This window comes from Trachurus trachurus (assembly GCF_905171665.1).
Source record: "Trachurus trachurus genome assembly, chromosome: 18".
NCBI lineage: Eukaryota > Metazoa > Chordata > Actinopteri > Carangiformes > Carangidae > Trachurus > Trachurus trachurus.
The window spans coordinates 11,327,097-11,345,903 of record NC_139909.1 but is presented as its reverse complement, the minus strand read 5'-3'; the positions used below and the strand labels follow the sequence as shown (position 1 = coordinate 11,345,903).

General features: G+C 39.9%; 1 protein-coding gene across 1 annotated transcript in view; it reads right to left on the bottom strand.

Moving 5' to 3' along the window:
• The window catches only part of adam19a (ADAM metallopeptidase domain 19a), a 176,669-nt gene that overhangs the window by 54,831 nt on the left and 103,031 nt on the right, over positions 1-18,807 (bottom strand). Inside the window, exon 5 of the mRNA XM_083993431.1 lies at positions 12,596-12,672. Within this exon, the coding sequence (XP_083849557.1) occupies positions 12,596-12,672 (77 nt within the window). The remainder of the gene's footprint in view (positions 1-12,595; positions 12,673-18,807) is intronic.

The following is an 18,807-nucleotide window of genomic DNA, read 5'->3' as shown; positions in this document are numbered from 1 at the left end:
GTGTAAAGTGCTTTGAGTGGTCCAAGTGACTAGAAAAGCACTATATACAGTAAGTATAAGTCCATTTACCATTTACTTCTTTTTTCTTATTCCCTTTCAGCGCGGGGTACACTGAATTCAACATTTAAATCAGTGCATGTCGTTCCACGTCAGTAACATCTGTCACCAGATTATGTGATGTATCTGAGGAGCAAAGATGGTTTTGTCCTTTTTAGTCCTTTTCAATTCTTCTTTACACCTTTCCTTGAACTCATGGGAAAATAGTTTTTGTGAGTAGGTGATGTGATTTGTGACATTGTGCGACAAACCCTTTCATGGACTATGAATTGTATACTGTCAATTTATCTGAACCACATAGAAGAGCTCTGTGACACAATGGTGAATTGCATAATATATAGCCTAACAAATACTGTACGACTACGAAAGCTCTCTACTGGCTTAAATAACCTTCTTGTTAAGTTTGCTGGAAAGTTGAACAGCTTCTGAAACCCTGAAATCGCAGTTGTTGGAATTGGCAGAACACATTTTTGTAACTTTGGGAAATAGATAATCTAACATTGGCACCCAATGGCTGGTCAGATTTGCTACTATCTGCAGTTTATGGCAGCAGATTTATCTGTGACAGATCATTGGCTAAGTCTAGTTTGCAAGGCTACTGAAAATACCCTAAAGATTTCACATGAGCCCTACTTCATAGCAATTCCCACAAGTATCCTACATTGGTTTTATTGACAAAATTGTTTGACAGAACTGAGATAACAAGAACCTAAAGTAATACAATACAATTAATACTTGGTCAAAGTGCATTGGTCTTCGGGTTTCAGTCATTATTCAACTTTTGGTAACACTTTACTTGACGCCTATCTCTATAACACATTATAACCATACTTATAATGAGTTATAATGCAGTTATAGCACTGTATAACTATAATTATAAACACTCATAAATTATCATAATGCTTTATACTGTAACAATAAGCATAACACACTATAAAGCATTTTATCATGACTTATAAGGTCAGGTTTTATACATTACAATTTCTAGTAACTCACTGACAATGACCACATCCATAATGCATTATTAATATTATTATAATGTGTTATAATTGTCTTATAATCGTGTATAACTATCATTATAAATACTCATAAATCACATAAGACTTTATAACAATAAGCATAACACATTATAGAACATTATAACTCTATTATAATACTAACTTTTTGACTGACACCTGAACAGGATGTATTATGTTACTGTAAAGTTGAGGAGTCACGTGTTTTAGTTTATATTTATTTACATCTTGGCAAATTGTCAACCATTAAAACATGATGAATTAGCTATGAGCGGTCCCTGTCCCTGTGCCACTGGGTTAGTTTGGTACAGCGGGGAACTTTAAAATGTGATTATCCTCAGTATCCTCCAGCAGGATCTGGGGCTATAGGAGAAAAATCTCATAAAATGATTCCTAAGCAGATTTAAAGACGTTTATTCACAACGGACATCGGATGTACTGATATCCTGGGGAGGTGTAAATCACACAAGATCTAAAAAAAAATATGTGCCGCACGTCTGTGTGTGTTCAGAAGGCTTTGAGAAGGAAAAAATACTGAAAAGAGCTGAATCAGAGTTAAACTACACAATCAAACTTGGTGTTGTGTTGTTTGAAAGATCCCATGTAAATACTGAGTAGATTAATAAAACGTGGCGAGCAGGAGCAGGAGGAGGAGGAGGAGGGGTTCAGCCTCAGAGAAGCCACGGTGATGATGATGAACTGTGGAGCCTGAAGACTTGTTGTCCTCGACAACACACAACAGTAAAAAGGCAATTTAAAGCAAAGAGAGTCATTTCGCAGCAGAGACTGAGCAGAGGGTGTGTGTGTGTGTGTGTGTGTGTGTGTTCTGGAGAAGACATGGAGCTTCTTGTTTTGTTCCCAGACTGACTCTGAAACAGTTGTAGGCTTATAAGGTTTATAAGGTTCTGCTACTCAGTACATTTCCTCACTAAGTCTTCATTCTTCTAATTTGATGTTTGGATGTCTTTTATATCTTTTTTTTCCAGCCAATCAGAGAGCTCGTTACATCCCCTAGCCAACTGGGATTGCTTAGTTTGGTTTTACAGGCCCAATGTGTCACAGAGAAGCTAACAAGAGAAGCTCACTGGCTTTTGTAAATGCTTCGTTAAAAACTTTAATTAAAGACAGTATTAAATATGCTAGGTTCGACCATACTGCAAAAACTCTAAATCTTTACAAGAATATTTGTCTTATTTCTAGTCAAAATGTCTCATTCTACTTAAAATAAGACTCATCACATAAAAAGTAGCTTGTTTTTAGACACTTTTTACTTCTTTCAAGCAGATTTCCACTTGAAATAAGTAGAAAAATCTGATAGTGGAGCAAGTTTTTCTTTCTTATTACAAGCACAAAAAACTTGCTTTCACTGGCAGATTTTTCTACTTATTTCAAGTGAAAATTAGTTCGAAACAAGTGAAAATGATCTAAAAACAAGTTAATTTTTAGGTGATGAGTCTTATAGAGTTTAGTTTTGACTAGAAATGAGACATTTTGACAAGAAATAAGACAAATATTCTTGGAAAGATTTAGAGTTTTTGCAGTGCATACACCATGGCAGCTAGTAAGAAATGTGTCACTAGGAAATGGTTAAAAGTGGAACCTCCCACCATCGACGAATGGATTGAAATTGTTTATGAGATTTATGTTATGGAGAAAATTTCTTTTTCCCTCAAAGTTGAGAAAGAAAATTTTTATAGGATCTGGACCAAATGGACTGAGTATGTGAAACCAATCAGATCTGATTTTATCTGACTATACTTGTGCTTTGTGTGAACCTACCCTCTTTTATTTTTATTTTTTTGTGTGTGGTGTATTGATTACATGTAGGGGTGCGCTCCCCGGTTTTGTTATTTTTGTGTTATTGCTTCCACCTGGAATGGTTTGGGTCCGTGGGAGAAAGTTCCAGAAGGGCAGTATGTATGTACAACATCATTGTATCCTGAGTTTAAGTATGTGTGAAGTGGTGTATGTGATGGAGGTCTGCCTTTCTGAATAAAAAGAGAATTTCAAAAAGAAAAAAATGCTAGGTTCATGTGTTTTGTCTCCATACTGAAGAGTCACATTTTGAACTTTTGAGCTTATGATCAGTATAAAAATCTTTAAATTCTTTAACTTTTTACTCGTTGAACATTCAAAAACAAATTAAGGATCTACATGCCAAGGACATTTTTACAGCCGCTAAATAAATAAATAAGTGTTTGTTTGTTTGTTTTTTCACATTTAAAAATGATTTGCAGTTTATGTTCATATTCACAAGAGGAGAGGAAAATTAATAGTTAGAAATCCGTCCATCCATCTCTGCTCTGACATTGAGAAATAATGATTCATCCATCCAGGCTCCGCTTGCACCGGTTCAATATGCATTTGAAGTTTGTATGAAAACTATTTCACCTTGTCTGTGAACATTTTGTCAGAGCTGCTATTTATTTCACAGCGAAACACAATGGGCACAAAGAGAATCAAATTGCTTTTTGTGAAAGGAGTTATTCTGCTCATCCACACTATATGACAATATGGGAAAAGCTGAGCTCCGAGACATGCATTATTGTGTGTAAACTGTTTTTTTTCTTCTTCTTTTTGAGTAATTATACGTCCAAGGCTGTTTAACAATATCCACTAAAACCATGCAATTCATCCTGAGTCAATACAAAACACCTTGTTATTGCACAAAAGTTGCTATAAGGACAAAATCAACAGAGAGAGTGGTTTTCGTTAAACACCACTACACAATAAAAAGTCTTTCTGAAGTGCTTTCATAACACCTTTATGCATATACGACATATTTCACATGCTCTCATGTTGCAACCTAAAAAAAAAACTGCATTTGACCAATTTCGCAAAATGGATAAAACAGTAAAAGCTGAAATTTCACATTGATATAAACACCCGGTCAGAAATTAAATATGTAATTTAGCTCAGGTTGCTCCTGAGCATCTTCATTCGGGGGTCGTGTCCTTCAGAGGAGTCGGTGACGATGACGACGGCTCTACAGAGGATTTTGGTTTTGCGTCACCAGCCAGTGTCCCTGCTCTTATAGTGTTGTGTCACTGAGCGTGGCTCCTGTTGCCTTGACAACACATAACTTTTTTTTTCCCCCCCCCCTCTTTCCTAAAGCCTGAGGCGTTCGTTCAGGCCCCATGGTGTCAACAGTTACACATTTAGCTGTATACATCCGTTATGCCGTTAGAAGTGTAATCCAGTGAATGGGCCACCGTGGTTGCCCAGGAGACGAAGGAGGAGGAGGAGACACTTTGTTGTGACGCTGTGACGCAATCGGTCTGAAGGATTTGCCCCCACCACCCCCCAAACTGGGACACAGCTTATATAAGGTCTCACAGCTGACAATGCAAATCAAGAGTAAACACCGAGGAGCTGCCAGTGGAGCTCAGAGGGTTGAAGAAGGACACCGAGAAGATCTAACAGTAGCTCACATTAAATGTAGGAAGGGATAGTTCCAACATTTTGTCAAATGGGCCCATTGCCATAATCCCTATAGTCATAGCAGTAGGTTCGTTACCTTTAATTGTCGGTGCAAGCTATTTGTAGAACGGCGGAGCAGAGCCGCGAGCTGCTCAGAGCTACGCTACGGAGGCTCATGGGATTTCTTGGTTTCTCTCATCAAACTCATCAAATACACAATCCAACAACTCCAAAACGCTCTGGTGGACAAGTTGTGACCTGCACATTCACCACGCTATGAGATAATAACAGAACGTTACCAGACAGAGTTGTTTTAGAGGGAAATTCATGCAAAACAGCTGATGTGCATTCCTGTCAAGGGCAGTTTTTCGGCAAGCAGTCTCTGTATTTGCCATTTACATCAAAGTAACAGAGTAAAAGTATATTTTTTAACTTTTAAATAGAGTAAAAGTAAAGTAAAAGTCCTGATTTAAAAAGACAGATCCTCAAAAAAACGACTTAAGCAATGTAATGAAGTACATCTACTTCGTTACTATCCACCTCTGCCATTTGATGAAGTGAACCAGATAATATCTTCAACCCATTGGCAGGTTCATGATGTTCTCCTGTAGCCTGGAGCACCTATAATAAAATACGATGTTCCCTTTCTACAAATTGCTTTTCCCTTGAACTTTAATTGACTTCCTCTGTGCTTCGAGCTTAATTTTGAGTCCTTCCTCATGAGATTATCAATATCTTTCCAGATCAATTAACTGTTGCCTTTTGTTGTCTTCAATATATAATAATGAGATTTTGCTAATTGTGGCTTCTGTCAGTGTCTCCTAGTTTTAATGGCCTGCTTTCATCAACATTTCATCAGCTTCCACAGACTTTTCATCAAACCAGGCTTAATTATTTTTCTTTTAATATATTTTATCTGAACTTACATTAAATCATCATCCTGTTCCACTGTCAAATTCTTTTTTAAGGATCTGTGTTCTTTCGCTGTAGCCTATTTCTAAATCTAGTCGGTTTTCTCACACCTGGGGTTGAGTTATGATCTGATGAGTCAGTGTGAGCCGTATCTTTTAGGTATTCTTTTTGGTTTGCTGCTAAATAACAGATCAATTTGTTCACTGGAGCTGTTTAGCAGTCCTGTTTGTTCTTAGAGGGATTACTCAGATCTGAGATTCATCCACTCCAACCACTGTTTGATAGGCCAAAGATTATTTGAATCTCGACACGTCTGACCTATGATATAGATACACAGATATAGATTTTCATTTTGGACCAGATACCTCTGTAGATGTCTAAATCTTGGCTGAACCTCAATGTGACACAGACATGAAAAAAAACTAGAGGGACAAGAGACGAGGTAGCTGATCGCTCTTTGTTGAAAAGGTTTCTGATGTTGTAATGTCCAACGAAAAGTCTCCTCAGTTTCTGCTCGAGGTCCCATGGGACTTTCACATGATTGACAGTTTAGAAAGTTTTGAAACAACCTCTGCCTCACTCCGCTGATCTGAGCTTCATGGCGCCTGAGTGTCCAGAAGACGAAGCTTCTGCTCAGTGACAGTTTGTAAAGAAGCGGCTAAAGGCGTCTGAGACCGAGAGAAACTCATTTCTCTGGTCTGATGAAACCAAGACTGAACCGTTTTGGTTTCGGTTCTGGATGAAACCAGACACCAGAGCAACCACATCCCAACAGTGGAACAGGGTGGAGGCAACAACATCATGATCCTTAATGATGACCTGCTCTGGAGTTCAAGACTTCAGATTGGACCAAAGGTTGTCACACCGACAAGGCTTGAACCCCGTCTCTGCAGAGACCTGAAAATATCTGTCCACCAACGTCCCCATCAAACCTGAAAGAGGCTGAGAAGAACTGTAGAGAAGAACGTGCCCAAATCTAGATGTGAACTGGTTGTAGAGACGGACTCAATAAGACTAAAGACTTTAACCTCTGCAAAAGGCCTTCCGAAGTTAAGTGTTCAAATACATGATGTAAGATTTCAGTTTTTCCTTTCTAATAAATTTGCAGAACAGCTTTTTTTGTTTCTTCATTATGTCATGAAATGCAGAAATTGAAGGCGTTTCTTGACGACCTTCAGGACGAAGGTGTTGTCTCCACCTATAGGGTTAAAAACTGGGGACTCTCACACCAGCCAATCCCAACCCAGCTTTTAGAACTGAAGAAGCCTTTTGGACAAATGGGGAAACGTTTGTCAAGAACCAAAAGAAGTCCAGTTGCCTTCAATTTCAGCACTTAAAGCAGAAGTAAGTGATATATTTGTGTTAATATAAGTCTTAAATAGTTATATCTTCCGACAGCAATCACTTACATACAGTGTTTGGACCGAAACACGGGTCTGTCAGTCACTCTGCTCTGCTCTGAGCCAAGGAGAAAACTTTTCTCGTATCCTACAGTTTTTATCCAATGAGGAGAGAGAACGGCATGCAGGGCTGTGTGTGCAGCCAAGGGACGCCGTGAATGTGGCGACGTAGGGACGAGGACTGTTATGGTGCGTTCAAGGAAACTCGTAACTCGTGTTTTTCCGACCTGTGAAGTCATACCAGTTCAATCTGGTACGAATTCACGGGTCGGAAGTTACGAGTGGCCGTTATAGTGACTTTCACAGGTAAAACAGGTCGGAAAAACACGAGTGGGTTGCCTGAAACGCTACAAAGTCGTAAGTTGTGACTTGATGCTGTAATTTACGGTTTCAAAAGCCTACCTGGAACGCAGCATTAGCCAAAACGACCGGATCGCTTACTTCTGCTTTAATGATTAAGACGAAATGAATGACTGAGAACCTCTTGTCATAATAAGGACCTGAATGAAGGGATCTGAGGACGTTCTTAAAGTTTAACTAGGAATAATATGAGAAAACCAGATCATTTCGTCAACTCCTTGTTAAAACCCTGGAAACACTGTTCTGTAATCATGATGCTGTAATGAGACTGAAGGGTGACTTGTTTTTCCTAAAGACAGATGATTTGAGTTGATTTGCCGTTTGTGATAACACGGTTGCCTAGCAAAGCAAATGTTCAAAGTGGACACTTCCATTAAGGCTCCCAGACCAACAAGCATCACAATCTTACCCACTTTAACTCTGTCGTCTCTGCTGATTTTACTTGTTTCCTGACATTATCACTTCATGTTCATTATTCTGGCCTCCTAAAATAACTTTTTTTTTCTGAGATTCAGTTTTTTTTTTTTTAAAGCTTTTGTCTCGGAGTCATTTGTAAAGAGGATAATAGTGGAGTCAGCTTTGATTCTACGCTCATCAAAACTTACAAGGAATACAAAGGTGCTTTAAAATGACTCTGTTCATCATTCATGAGACAGAATAGATAGTTTGTATTGAAAGCTGAGTGAGGAGGATCTGTTCAGTGTAAGAAGGACGACACAGCGTCCTTCATAGTTTCATGCAGTGTTGCTAATGGTGGATTTAAATGTAATTTTACCGTCTCCCCTATCTTAATGAGGGATTACTCTTAACTCCCCATCTGCAATTTGTATTTTGGTATTGGTAATGCAGCCTCTTGTGGGATTTATCATTAAAATATGTTTGCAAATGTGAAAATTAAAGGCAACAAAGGTGAATTTTCAGAGCTAGTATCTTAATAATTCTGTAATTTTTGGAATTTAGTTATACATGCACATCAGTAGTTGTCTCAATGCCAGTTGTGTTGTGTTTATCATGCAAACGATTTTCCGTGAAGGTTTCTCTTTGAATAACTTCATGTTATTCCTGCAAACACAACCGTATGTGATGAAAATGTTGGTTATTTGACAAATTCTCCTTTCATTTATTTCTTAGAAAAATATGTTTGTACTCATTAATGTTCATCAGCAACAGAAACGTCATGTCTTAATATCTCAGCTCGAGCTCGGGAACAAAGTCGTATCCTTCAGCCCACCACATTTTTGGTACGAGTGCGAATGACTGAACGCTTTCTGAAGCATTTACATTCTGCTGGCTCACGGATCTCTATTCTCCCCCCATGTCTGCTCTGTTCTCATCAAAGCTGCTGTCAACAAGCAGCATCTGGCTACCTTCCCAGATCAGGACGGTGGGACTGAGCAGCGCTGACGGACGTGTCAGCGCAGAACCGGCCGCCGTCAGAAAGAAAAATGAAAGATTTTCTTTATAGCGTAATGAAAAATTTCCTCAGACTCGTATCCATTCTGATTTACTGAACAGGCTTTTGAATTAATTCCTCCTAAAGCCCCACTGAGCTGTAATTTGACGTCTCTTTTATTGGATCAAATTCATGAATATATTTTTTTTGGGGGGGACACACATCCTGAGGACACGCTGCATCTTTGCCAGGAGAAAGCTTCAATCTGAGTTTTTCAGTGTGCTCCACATTAAAATCTGTCTGAGGCTGTGAACACTTAAGACTTTTTAAAACTGCAGCCTGGATCCCCAAAGAGGATCAAATGAGTCATTTTCATGACCATCTCTCTCCCCCCTCCGAAAATCAAAGAGGGAAGAGTTCTGACAGAACAAATCTAACTTTCTGTGTTTGGATTAAACTTTGTTAAAAATGTGTTGAGGACAGACTCAAAGCTCAGTAGCAAACAACACTTTTATTGCAATTTAATCCTTGTGTCTACAGATCTGAATCTAGGTGGGCCAGCTGGAGAGTAACCTTCGCTAACATTAGCTAAACAGCATTAGCCAGTCCTACATATGGAGCACTAAAACAGGTTGATGGCACAATTACCAAGTTAAAGCAGTAAAAGAAAGATCAATCCAGGTTTGACCGGCCTTTAAAACGTCTGATGTGGATAAAAATGAGCACCAAGACTGGGCTTCTGTCAGCAATAGTAAAGTACATTGGCAGAGCCGTATAAAAAAAAAAAGTATTACCAAAAAACATGAATGCAAAAACCTCAGCACAAAGGAAAAAATCACAAAGAAGGGAATGAAAATGGGTGTTGACAATGTTTGAAGGGATGAGGGGATTCAATTAAGTTGAAGGAAATAGCGCAAAGTGGAATTTTCGCTAGCTAACTATGTTGTTCATCGTCTCCATTAATTGACTTAAGTTAGCTAAAGGAGCTAGCGTTAACGCTGACGTCACTGCACAACTACCTTCATTAACCTAATGTGAGATGGCACAGTACACAAATATGTAACTATGTAGACAATGAAGAACATGGGTCATCCCTCACAGTTACACAATCATTATAGTTAAAGCAGAAGTAAGCGATCCGGTCGTTTTGGCTAATGCTACGTTCCAGGCAGGCTTTTGAAACCGTAAATTACAGCTTCAAGTCACGACTTAGTAGCGTTCCAGGCAACCCACTCGTGTTTTTCCGACCTGTTTTACCTGTGAAAGTCACTATAACGGCCACTCGTAACTTCCGACCCGTGAACTCGTACCAGATCTAACTGGTACGACTTCACAGGTCGGAAAAACACGAGTTACGAGTTTCCTTGAACGCACCATAACGTCTTGTCAGCCGATGGAGTTAGCAGCCCCCGCCCTCGTCATTGATCTATTGGTCCTCGTCCCTACGTCACCACATTCAGGCGCATCCCTTGGCTGCACACACAGCCCTGCATGCCGTTCTCTCTCCTCATCGGATAAAACTTGTAGGATACGAGAAAAGTTTTCTCCTCGGCTCAGAGCAGAGCAGAGTGACTGACAGACCCGTGTTTCGGTCCAAACACTCTACGGTATGTAAGTGATTGCTGTCGGTAGATATAACTATTTAAGACTTATATTAACACAAAAATATCGCTTACTTCTGCTTTAAGTTAGCTAAAGGAGCTAGCGTTAATGCTGACATCACTGCACAACTACCTTCATTATCTCTAACTCCTAATGGTAGATGGCACAGTACACAAATATGTACTATGTAGACAATGAAGAACATGGCTCATCCCTCACAGTCACATAATAATTACAGTTAACATTCGCTAGCCCAAATTTCACTTCATGTTCATTCGTTGAATGGCCACCGTATAAAGAGAGATAAATCAGCATTCACGCTTGATCCAAGTGAAATGAGAATTTATCCGTCAAAAACCCACGTCTACATGATAATGTTTCCCTTTTTTCCTGTAGCACCATAAACACACCTGCTGTTAAACCAGAAACACACAGCTACACTCTGTTCGGTAATGAAAGAGTGAGCTACGGCCCTGAAATAAGTTTTAAAAACACACAGTTTGTCTTAAAGCAGCAAAGCTATGGGTGTGCCCGTCTGCACCTTGGCACAGCCAATCAAAATCCTTTTATTTCTTCTTCTTCTTCTCAACATTGCTTAATATGTGGTTTGCACATTATTCTGTGTCTGGAGTTGTTGTTGTTGAGATCAGGTCAGGAGTTTTTGGCGCCGGCTCCCCGGCCCACCATGGTTCTGTTTGGCTGTCATCTCCCAAACCTACGTTCACTTTGTCCCATGGCTCCGTCCGCCCACCTACAGTTTATGTTTGAATCTTTAAACCGTTTACACAAAAAAAACTAAATAATAATCATGAAAATCAGTGTCTGAAAAGAAAAGAATTTAAAATCCCCGGCCCCAAAAAAATCTAAATAATAGTTGGGCGACTATCAGCAGTAACTCAGAGCCCAGTTTCAGAGAAAGAGCCGTAGGCAGGAGTCAACAGGAATCCAGTCTGAGTCTGTTCAGCGAGATAATATTGTGAATCGTGTCAGTGTGAAGCTCAGATCTACAGGAATTTATCACACAAAGATCCAGTGAAGGAGAAAAACCACTGAGTATTTACAGCTGTTCTGTCCAGGGTGAATTCTTCTCACACACTCTCTATAAAAGTCGCCGCTGGTTTTTCACCTCATGTCGTTTTTTTTATAGAATCGAAGCTTCAGAGAAATCAGCTCAGACCATAAACCACTGATGTCTAAATGAGAATATAACCGTGGTTCCAGGTTTATTATGACAAGACTGAACTTGAATTTGCACCTTGAAAGTATATTATCATTTGATAGATCAAAAGGTTATACAACTACGTGATGAGAAAATGTAAAAATGTTATAGAAATGGTAAATGGTCTTGTATTTATATAGCGCTTTTCCATCTCAACGATACCCAAAGCGCTTTACAGTACATCACATTCACCCATTCACACACACATTCACACACTGATGCCGGAAGCTGCCATGCAAGGCGCGAACCACGACCCATCAGGAGCAAGGTGGGTAAGGTGTCTTGCCCAAGGACACTACGGCAGCAACCGGGACAGAGCGGGATTCGAACCGCCAACCCTCTGATCATTGGACGAGCCGCTCTACCACCTGAGCCACTGCCGCCCCGGCCTGAGCCACTGCCGCCCCGGCATGGAATACAATCTGATTTATAAATATAAAGATATAAATGTTCTTCTCAAAAGAATCGCACAGATTACATGATTTAACTACAGAATCACAACCGACTTTCAAAATAAAAGCAAGAGTTGAGCTTTCAGCCTTTAAATTGATGTGACGCCCTTTGTATCCAGGCAACAATATGCAAATTAGATTGAGTAAATCTGTGGGAAGAGACTCATGATTCATGGATGCTGTGATCTTTTGATCAATCTACCATCCCTAGGCTTAATTAACCAATAACTGTTATTGGTATAATCAGAGGTAGAGAGTGTAGTTTGTATCTTCATCATGTAACAGAAGCTTTACAGCAGAAGTCTCAACATATTAAATGTGTATCTATCACACGTGACCTGTTACTTCCTGGATATTTAATACAACTCATTTCATTACATTAGTTTTTCCTTTAGTCGTGTTATAAGTTAAATAATTGTGCATCTCAGAACAGATCCAAGGGGACGTTGTTCCTCGGTAGCTCTGCTCTGCTGTGTGTTACCTCGCAGGGTGAGGCATTAATCAAAATGTGTGGATTCACATTCATCACACACACCCTCATCAGGACGACCGCGGCCACAATGAGAGTAAAACACAGCGAGTTGTGTGAACGTCCTCAGGGAACTGGATCCTGCTGTGATCAGTCGGTGTGAGCAGAGTGTGTGTGTGTGTGTGTGTGTGTGTGTGTGTGTGTGTGTGTGTGTGTGTGTGTGTGTGTGTGTGTGTGTGTGTGTGTGTGTGTGTGTGTGTGTGTGTGTGTGTGTGTGTGTGTGTGGAGACTGTACCTGACTCCTGAGCAGGTGCTGAGAGCCACCCAGGACTCTGGATGTCCACTCACATGGCCGTGGTAGAAGCAGTGATCCTGAAAAAACAACAGCAATAAAATAAACATCGATACTATGATATTTATTTATTTTTACAGTTCACTGTATCTGTAACAAGTGTGATGGATCGATAAGCTCTCTTTCTCTCTTTCTCTCTGTCTGTGTGTCTGTTTGTTAAGTTATTCCTCCTCTGCTTCCTGGCAGCTCAGGAACAGCTGGAAAACCAGAACATCTGGGTGGCTGCCCATAATAAGAGGCGCAGCAGCCATACAAGGTTTACAACTGGACTGGCTTGGATTAAAAAACTGGTAGTGATTGATAACACATTTGTGGACAGGACGTGTCTGTTTTAATGCTCAAGCCTGACTTTCATTTTCGGTCGGTCGGTCTGTCGGTCTGATGCAGCTCAGCTTTTCACACTGGATTTGTTTCAATCGTGCAAAACCTGCAGGCAGCCCAGGAATTAGCCACTTCCCTTCAACAACAGCAGCAGCAGCATTCGTCCAGACATTACTCACTTAACTCAGTTAAATTATAATCAGAGCTAATTACAGATATAATCCGCTTACATATACTTTTATTAAAGGGGACATATCATGGAAATGTATTTTTCAGGCTCCCTTGGTTGAAATCCATGTGGTTTTACGAGCTGCTCCTCGGTTGTCTGGCAATGATGTGACTAGTTTTCGAATTTGCATAATACCACCTCTACCTGGGACCAGTAGAAGGGGCGGGGCAAGCAGTGCTTCATTTGCATTTAAAGGGACAGGCACTGAAACCAGCCGTTCTGAACCGGGCTGTTTTGAACGGATGAAAAAAGAGCTATAATGTTTGATCCTTGGGGTATTTTGACCGAAGCATGTCACAGACATGTCTTTAAGACACCTGGGAACTAGTTTAATTTATGGAAAAAGGGCAGAATATGTCTCCTTTAATATGCTAGTTTTTGCTTTGTTTTTTTTTTTGCTATGGAGGATTATTGAGATTTGGATGGCAGGATTACACAGTGTTTTTGTAATTAGTGCGACAGATCAAAATTTACATTTTTTAAATACAGTGACTTTTCAATTTGTTACTGAAAATGTAGTTGTGCCTAAAACACTGAGGTTGGGTGTAAGTTACAATGAGGTAGCAGGCAGCAGTGAATCTCCCTGGGAGTACAATGGGAAACAAGGAGTGGATGATGAGGGAATTATTTTTTAAAACCCTACAGAAAGCAGACAAGCTGTCAGAGCAGCTGACTCACTCACTACAGTCTACTGCTGTACAAGAGGGAAAAAAGAAAGAGAAAAAAAAGACAAAAGGCGTTAAGAAATTCACACTTTCAACAGCGTTCAAGCCTTTTTCAAGGTACAGGATAAGTAACACAGGTAGTACTGTACGCATCACATGTGACGCTCATACACGGTGTGTTCAGGCGCCTACAGGAGGCTGTTGAAAGGAGATCTATCAACATGAGGTGTAGACATTATGCCTCCGCTTCGGCTTTTGACAATTGAAAAGTCTCCGTCAGCTCGTCGGAGCGTGAAATGAGCTCTTTGATTTCAACAGTGAGCGTCGCGTTGGAGCCGACATCAGGATCAACTGTCAGGGAGGGAGGGAGGAAGAATTAGTCCCATCCCATGTATATGTGATGCAGAAGAGCTGGTTTCAGGTGGAATAAACTGGAGTTGATGTTTGAACAAGTTGATATAACAGTGGAAGGTGAACACGGTTTGTTTGACTCCACCAGGATCCATGTGATTAGACTAAACTGGTGTTTTTATGGACTTCAAGCTGAGCAGTGTTTCTGAGTTTTGCATTTTTCAATCAGTTTTCCATCGTTTTAGCTTCATCCCTTCATTCTACCAAATGAAACATAAATAAATGTTTGTTTTAGCTGTGAACTTTTCATAGGTTCATGTCTTTTTTTACGATCACCATATAAGTCATATTCATTACAACAGGGAGGTACGGTGGCCCTGAGAGCTCAATTCACTGCAGCTTCAGAAAAACACACGTGGTGCTGCAAACACTCCACAATGTGACACAACTGTTTCCGGGTGGGACACTAAAAAGTGATGAATCTCATTCGGACGCAGTCGTTCAGCGCTTTATGATTTTTGAAATTAAAAAACAAACACATACACACACACACACACACACACACAGATCATGACGAAGCCATTCGAGTGTGTTCCAGCCAGGTTTTTACTGCCCCACTGGAAACACCCTTGTTGATACTTTGCAGCACATTTGATGTAGTTGTGTGTATTTGCAGACACAGGGAGAAGATACAGAAATCACTACACCATTATCAACTCACGTGGTGTCAAATTTGCATGTGGTTTCTTAAATAGTGGGGATTTGAGCTCTCAGGGCCACTGTACAGACTAAAACCTCCAAATATTTTACCTTTCTCTTTAATTTTAGCCTTTTTTTTATTGGAGAGGAACCATGTGGAGGCTTCAAACTGAGATACGAGTGTTGGAAGAACGACCTGATCAATATTTTCTTCTTCTTGCAAATTCATATTCAAATATATTTGCACATGTATCACCACACACAGAAGGACCAGGAGCAGATGAGTGTAGATGTTATGAGTGATATCACTAATGGAAATCCACAAACAGCAGATTCTCCTAGTTTCTCTAAGTCGTGTATCTTGTTCCAGATGCTACAGATGTTCACACGAGCTGAAACCAAAACCTTTGTCAGGAGCTTAAAGCGGCTCAGTGTCGTTATCTGAGATTAGAGCTTCACCGGTCATAAAGTCACACGTCTCTCTGGGCTTTTTTTGGACGATCAACCTGTCGTATCTCAGCAACACGCAATCTCTCTCCGCCGTCTCTGCCTTTTGCTTTTTTTTTCTTCCTCGATAAGGTTAAGAGTCATCTGTGCCAATGGGGAAAAAAAAAAAAAAAAAAAATCTATGTTCACTTTCACTTTCTGGGGCCTGTGATGGGATCACCTGCTTGTCCTTGCACTGCGGTGAGTTTTACACTTTTACAGTAATCTGTCTCCCGGCCTACTTTCATCAAACTTTCACAGCACTTGTTCTGTTTCAATATTCATCACATTCAGGCCCAGTTTGTTACCCAGGGACACCGTCGCTGATGAAATTACTGCTCCGTGACTGATTTTCCATCTTTTTCTCAATCCCATCGACAATCTCCAACTGATTTTGCAGATTCTCCTCCAGTTGTTTCCATTTCCACATGTAATTTTTTGTTTTACTCTCTTTGCGCAATGTTCCTGTATCTCTCATCTACTGAGATAGTGTCAATATAAGATATATGTAAGTTCTATCTTTTAATTACTTGCAGAGTATCCAATGTATTTCTGTAATTTTGCACCTCAGACATTTCTTGGCTTCAGTTTCCAGCCTCTAAATAATTATTAAGATCTCTTTGTGAATCATAGCTCCTGTGAGACTCAGATTTGAAGATTTGAGAAGATTTGATTAAATTTAATTGCAAATATTTTCAAGATCTGATCATTGGACCACCAACAGGAAACATGAAATGAGGTGAGTTTTCGGTGCGTTAAGACTAAACATGGTTAATTTCTCTGCTCTGCAAACTCTAATTCTTTTTGGAGGAAAAAGTCAAAATCTGCCTCTTTATTCTGGTTCAAGGTTGTGGTGATGAATTCATTGGGCAGTTGTACAGCAGCAGGGACTTTGTACACTTTGATGTCTGATATTGAATTGTTTTATTGTTTGGATAAAATCTGTAGCTGCTGATGTACAGTATATCGTTGTTACCCTCCAAGAGGCCGGTGGGTTTGAAGTGTTTAATGTGGTTTTAGGGAGATCGGGGGGAGAAAAAACATGGATGCTTAAAAAACATTATTCTTTTTTTGGTGTTTGGTTTTCGAGGAGAATCCTGTTGTTTCATTTGCAAACCGAGCAGCGTGAGTCGTCCTTTTATCTGAAGTTCTCTGAGTTCACCTCACCGGGGTTGACCTCAGGTTTGAACTCTGAGCGTTTCCTCTCCCGACAAAAGACCTCTTGAAGAACGAGCTGGTTTATGCGAAGTGAGACGGCAGAAGAGACTCCAAACCAAACACGAAGGGATTAGTGTAGCATTATAGTGAAAAAAGGACAGAGCTCTCAATGTTCTGTGTCAGAGATTTCTTACAGAGGCACCAGCGTAGAAAAGTGCCCAAATGACAAATCAAACAGGTAATCATCGGGATTAGAGGTGGATTAGACGTCACGCCGAACCTAATGACTTTACCCTTGGTGGGATAAAAACCACACTCAACCATGTTGGACACCTGGGTCACACCTGATGGATCGAAAGTGGAGAGAGTCTGAACAAACTAAAGGGGTTCACTGGTCCAGAGCAAGAAAACTACAAGGTATCCAAAGATGACATCACCACTTAAAGGAATAGTTCACCAAAAAATGAATTTCAGTCATTGGTGATTCACACTCATGCTGATGAATACTCTGGAGTAGTTTTTTATTCCTCAAAGTGCATCTGGAGACCTGGGATGGGGGTTCGTAGTCCAACGAGAACTCTATATACTTTATAAATGATGTAGTTTCGAGTAAACTCTGGACTATAACCCTTCAGGACACTTGGATTGCAGAGGACGAGCAGTATGGAGGAATATTAAATGGTTTTTGTGTAGTTTTATGGACCTTTTTGTGTCAGGTGTTATTACTTTCATATAAAGTTCTCTCTCATTCAGTCACATGGAGCCTATTTTATTGCTTATAAAAGAACCAGAGACCTCTTCACCTTTTAGTCCAACGTAGTCCAACGAAAACTTTATATGAAAGTAATAGCACCTGACACAAAAAGGTCCATAAAACTAGACAAAAAACATTTAATATTCCTCCACACTGCTCGCCCATTGCAATCCAAGTGTCCTGAAGGGATATAGTCCAGAGTTTACTGGAAACAACGTCATTTATTAAGTATATAAAGTTCTCGTTGGACTACGAACCGGCCTCCCAGGTCTCCAGATGCACTTGAGGAATAAACAACTCCGGAGTATTCATCAGCATGAGGGTGAGTCAATAATGACTGAATTTCATTTTTTGATGAACTATTCCTTTAAACTCAAGTGACCACAACCTGGAACGATCTACAATAAGTTTTTTCATTCAACTTAACGATGTCACCTGAGGGTTGAAACAGACTCTAGATGTGGATGCTGACATCGAAAGTGGAACCTCTGAACCTTATTAACCGTATCTGCGATTGATTTACCACCTATTGTATCGTATCACTCTGCATTGTGGTGATGTTACCTGAATAAAAAGGTGAAGAGGTCTCTGGTTCTTTTCTAAACAATACAATAGGCTCCATGTGACTGAATGAGAGAGCGTTCGTTCAATCAGAGCTCTTTGAAGCTGTTGTCTGATCAACTTCCAGGAGGATTATCCCTCTGTACTGCAGCGGAATAATGAAAACGCTTTATCTACCAAACTTTTAAAATAAAACAGCTTTAAAAGCTTGTTGAACTGCCTTTTGGAATAACCGAGTGTGTTTGTGTGTGTGTGTATGAGTGTTTTTAATCATTAATCAGTGAAAGTATTTCCATAAAGATACAGACATTTCTTCTTAGAGGCTGATTAATATGCGTGGACCCATATAATCTATCAACTGATATGAGCTTATTGTGGGTAAAACTGCAGCACAGACACGGTGAAGATGTGTCTCTGGTTATTGATGGAAGCCAAAAATCTTTATTGTTATTCTTCCGGTCTTTGTCAAAGAAACTGTCGTTATATTTAATACCTTGTCTGCAATTTTCCCAAAGAATTAAAGTGACTTAAAGGGACCTATTATGTTTTCTGCGTTTTTCCCCTCTCCTATAGTGTGTAATGGAGCTTTATATTCACAAAAAGTGACTCATTTCTCAGCACTAAAACGACTTTGCTCATACTCTGAATATTGATGTCAATATGTTCCTTCCTTATTCCTGGAAACAACAACCGCCCAGACTTCATTATGTGCATTATAACACAGGATGTGAGATCCAAAAAAACAAGTGATCAACAATGTTTTGGAAAAACTGAAGCTTCTAAATTTATTATGTCAGACAAAAAAGGCCTCTTGAATATTGATATTGACAGGCCAGAAGGGATGACATTTGATTAACTTGTCAATTTGACTATTGCAGCAAACAGCCATAAACATTTAGCTACATGAGCCTCTGAGTGACAGCTGTGACAT